This window comes from Corvus brachyrhynchos, unplaced genomic scaffold (assembly GCF_000691975.1).
Source record: "Corvus brachyrhynchos isolate BGI_N302 unplaced genomic scaffold, ASM69197v1 scaffold525, whole genome shotgun sequence".
NCBI lineage: Eukaryota > Metazoa > Chordata > Aves > Passeriformes > Corvidae > Corvus > Corvus brachyrhynchos.
Genome location: NW_008238341.1, coordinates 290665 through 294932, shown reverse-complemented (window position 1 = coordinate 294932; position 4268 = coordinate 290665). Strand labels below are relative to the sequence as shown.

The window sequence follows — 4268 nt, the reverse complement described above, 5'->3', positions numbered from 1 at the left end:
CGCCGGCGCTCCCCAGCCCGGGCGAGCCTCCTCCTCGGGCCTTCTTGGCTTCGAGGCGAGGACAACAACCCTCCGGTGAAGCCGCGTCACGGGATCCGAGGAGGGGGAGCAGCGCTGACGTGGTGTCCCAGCACAGCAAAACAAGGGAGGGGCGGACACCTGCCCCTCGTCCCGGTGAGGGGCGAGATGGGAAGCGTCTCCCCTCGGCTGCCTGTCCGCTCCCTCCGCTTCCCTTGACACAGCAAATTCCCTCCTGTTGCTCCGAAATAAAACCAGAGAGCCCAAAGCACCGGTTCGCAGCGTGCCGTGACTCAGCTGAGCCCAGCGACCACCCATCACATCTCAGATGGGTTTCTGGTTGAAGTACCCAGCGAAAATGACACCTGAGGGGTGACACAACCCCTGAACTGCCCCAACTTAGCTCTTAACCTTCAGGCTCTGAAATTTTCCCGTTTTTTTCTGAGGGATGGAGAAGTGGAGGCTGGTGGAAGGGCTGGGGGGCAGGCACGATGGCGGGGGAGGGCCGGGCTTGGATTCATGATCCTTTTGTGGGTCCCTTCCAGCTCGGGATGTTCTGTGATCCCCTAAATCTCTGCTGTGACAGGGTGGCCGGGAGCTTGCCTCACACCCGGTGCTGAGCAAAACAGAGTTCTCACCAGAAAAGAATGTTTTGGCCCAATTCTGCAACAGCCCTGAGCAGTGGAGGCTGGGGGAAGGGGTGGGGGGCAGGCACGATGGCGGGGGAGGGCCGGGCTTGGATTTCCATGATCCTTGTGGGTCCCTTCCAGCTCGGGATGTTCTGTGATCCCCTAAATCTCTGCTGTGACAGGGTGGCCGGGAGCTTGCCTCACACCCGGTGCTGAGCAAAACAGAGTTCTCACCAGAAAAGAATGTTTTGGCCCAATTCTGCAACAGCCCTGAGCACATCCCTTAGGAAAAGGCCGCTCAGGCAGTGGCTGCTTCCCCCCCTTCGGCATCCCCAGCTTTTGTGCCCCGGGGTGTTGACTCCAGCAGGTCTCAGTGCTCCAAACTCTCCTAGGGGGGCTCAGCAATGAAATAAAGCCACAGAAACAGCAGCAAAACACTATTTCCCCAGGGGCTGATGCCCAGCTGGAGTACTCTCCCCTGGATTGCCCCATAGCTAAAATCAAGGGCACCAGGAAACAGCCCTTAAATCAGCAATCTTCTGCCAGCTGTCACCCAGGAATCAGGCCCTACCACCCTCCCCCTCCTCCAGCCGTGGGGGATCCTGGGGGACATGAGGAAGGAGCTCTTTGCCCAGCAGCTGATGTTTGCAGGACATAAATCAAGGATCAAATCCTTGCCGAGAGGATATCCCAGACAGATTGCAGGCCGGGATTAACTGAATCACACTCTCCCTTTGTAAATTCTGGGTGAATTTTAACCATCCATGAATTTTACTGCTTGGACATCCGGCTGTACAAATCCATTCACACAGAGCTCCAAGTGCTGATGCTTTGGCTCAGATACTGCACCCCCTCAGAGCATTGCAATAAGCTGGGCTGCAAAAGTTGTGGTTTTCATACTGTGAAACAAAATCCACATCTCCCCAGGAGGCATTTGGCTTGGGGGGGGCTTATTTCCCATTTGAAGGAGGGATCCTGCAAACCTGCAACACGTAGAGGGGCTGGGATGGAGAGGCTTTCACTGGAGCTCAGCCAACTTGGTGCACAAGAATATCCCTTATTCCCCTGCGATAAAACTGGTTGTGGACTTGGAAAATCCTGAATGATGGCAAATGGCAAATCCTGGTTTAGCCAATTAACTCAACACCATCCCAGGGGACTACTTAAATTAGCCCAGAGAGCTGATGAGGCAAAGGGCCCATGCCAGAGGGGGGAAGAGATTTTGCTGAGCCAAGTTCCCTTTTCTCAGCATCTCTCTGATTCTCACACAAGTCACATCCTTGTTCCCTGCCTCAGTTTCCCTACCAGCCCCGGGGGGGATTTCCTCCCCTGCCTCAGTGCCTGCCCATGCTGGGGTTCCCCAAAAAGCAGCACAGAGCACCTGCAATCTCTGCCAGAAGGAATCTGCTAAATCGTTGTTCAGTACCACCGATCTGAGATTCTCACGACACAAGCAGCCTTTTTTCCCCGCCTTCCATCATACACCACTTGCGTTTTTTCTGCCCTGCCACTTGCCTTATTTTGCTTCTAAATAAAGGTGAACCACACACCTCATGCCACGAGGTTTTTGAGAGCAAAACTCAGTGCCCAGCACATACGGGGAGAGGGATGGAGCATCCCCAAATGCAGGGGGCATCTGGGCACTGAGAAAGAGCTGGGCAGAGGCCATGTATGGTGGTTTTCTTGATAGTGGGGGGAATTCCCAGCCATTCTGGGGATTGTGGGATCTTCCTCCACTCCCCAGGCTGCATCTCACCCACTCTGGTAAGTCGAGAGTGGAGGATGCTTTGCACTGGCTGCATTTTCTCCCTGCCCAGGTAAGTCAAGATGGAAACAGTAAGACACAGAACAGTGTTTTCTAGCCAAGACATCAAAAAACTCTCATTCAGCAAGAAAGTGGATCACGGAATCACAGACCCCTCGACAGTCTCATTCCACCCCCTGCCATGGGAAGGGACACCTTGCACTAAGGGGTTCCTGTTCTCCCTCAAGTTCTCCCATTTTACTCAGGGAAGCTCCGGGAATGCTGAGACACACAGAGCCATGCACAGACTCGACCCCAGGCTGCCCCACGTATCCAAAACCTCCCTGACAAGAGCTTCACTATGTGAGGCATCCCACAGCCAGGGCCCCCAGCAATGCCAGCAGACCTGCACAGCAGCTGGACCGGTATGGGGAGGATTGTCAATATTTGCCCACTTTGGCCTCTCCAGAGGAGGGGCCCCACTGAGGGTGCACAGCCATAAAAGGTGTAACCAGCAGCACCTCGGGCTCACCAAACCCCGGAGCTGCCACCGCCAGAATGAAGCTCCTCTCGCTGCTCCTCTTCTGTGAGTATCCCCTGCCAGCTTCCACCGCGGGACAGCTCCCAGGTCCTGTGCATAGGCAGATGGGGAGGGTGAAATGCTCATTTCTGCTGTGGAAAGGTGGGATGGGAGGTTGCTTTTCCCAGTGCTCCTAACCCCCCCATCTCCAGTCCTAGGACTGGCCCTTGTCAGCTGCGACTTGCTCCAGTTTGGAATGATGATTAAGAAAAAGACCGGGAAATCGCCGCTGGCCTACAACAGATACGGCTGCTACTGTGGCTGGGGGGGATCCAAACAACCCCTGGATGCCACCGACAGGTAAGCTGGGGCCTGGGGAAGGCAGAGCAGGTGCCCCCTCACCTCCCTGGGTACAGTGAGGGGAATCTTGTTCCTGCTCCTGGGAATGGAAGTAGCAAAGAGAAAATTGCTGCTTGTCCTCAAAGCCTCTTTAGAAGCGGTTTAGCAGCAGCAAAGATGCACGTCCTTGATGTTCTATTGCATTGTCCCAACTGTCGCCTGCCCTGACCTCGGCTCTCGTGTCCCTAGGTGCTGCCATGCCCACGACTGCTGCTACAAGAGATTGGCTTCCTCCCACTGCAACGCCAAAATTACCACCTACAAGTACTCCTTCCAAAACAACCAAATAACCTGCGGTAAGAGTGGGGCGGGGGCAGAGCTCTGAGCACGGGGGCACAGCCACCCACACTCTCAGGGAGCTTGGCTTCCAAGATCCCCTTTAGACCATCCAAGCCTGGAAACCACACACAGTGAAGTGGGTGGAAATACAGGAAAAGTGCCAGGAATAAGGCAAAAAATTATTTGCTGGATTATGGTGAAGTTTAGAGCTTGGAGACTTCCCTGAGGAGGGGCCTTGTCTTTCCCGAGAGGCCAAATACGGAGGGTTTGAGGTGACCCTCCCAGCCTGGATGGGGACCAGGCACAGCTGCCGTGAGTCCCCCAGAGCAAACTCATTGTTCCATGGACCAAAGCAAAGCACATCCCAGCGATCCAGGAAAATACCCACAGACACATCAGAGAGAAAGTGAATTAAGCCTTCCCTCCAGGGCCAGGTAGCTCCACACCGCAGAGGTGAGACCACCTGAGACACCCCAAACTCAACAGTGGAGACAGTCCAAAAAACTCCCCCTGACCCTCACAGCCTTTGCCTGCCTCCATCCCCCCCAATTTTCTTCCAGGAGCCGGGAATTCGTGCCAAAAGAGGAGCTGTGCTTGTGACAAGGCAGCGGTGGACTGCTTCCACAGGGCAGCCAACACCTACCGCAAATCCTACGACAATTAACCCCAATACAAGTGC

The 4268-nt window shown here is 55.1% G+C and overlaps 1 protein-coding gene across 1 annotated transcript; it reads left to right on the top strand.

Annotated features, from left to right (window-relative positions):
* The first annotated feature begins 744 nt into the window (after positions 1-744).
* On the top strand, positions 745-4262 carry LOC103616197 (acidic phospholipase A2 PLA-1). The gene is made up of 3 exons (XM_017735094.1): positions 745-3271; positions 3500-3606; positions 4150-4262. Exons 1-3 carry the CDS (start codon positions 3051-3053, stop codon positions 4251-4253), a joined length of 432 nt encoding a protein of 143 aa, XP_017590583.1. The 5' UTR covers positions 745-3050; the 3' UTR covers positions 4254-4262.
* Positions 4263-4268: the final 6 nt, after the last annotated feature.

What these genes read in the sequence shown, in the direction of transcription:
- LOC103616197 (XM_017735094.1), top strand. Translation starts at nt 3,051, where the DNA reads ATGCTCATTTCTGCTGTGGAAAGGTGGGATGGGAGGTTGCTTTTCCCA. An exon ending in CCCCTGGATGCCACCGACAG is followed by an intron (nt 3,272 to 3,499) that starts GTAAGCTGGGGC and finishes TCGTGTCCCTAG; the next exon opens with GTGCTGCCATGCCCACGACT. An exon ending in AAACAACCAAATAACCTGCG is followed by an intron (nt 3,607 to 4,149) that starts GTAAGAGTGGGG and finishes ATTTTCTTCCAG; the next exon opens with GAGCCGGGAATTCGTGCCAA.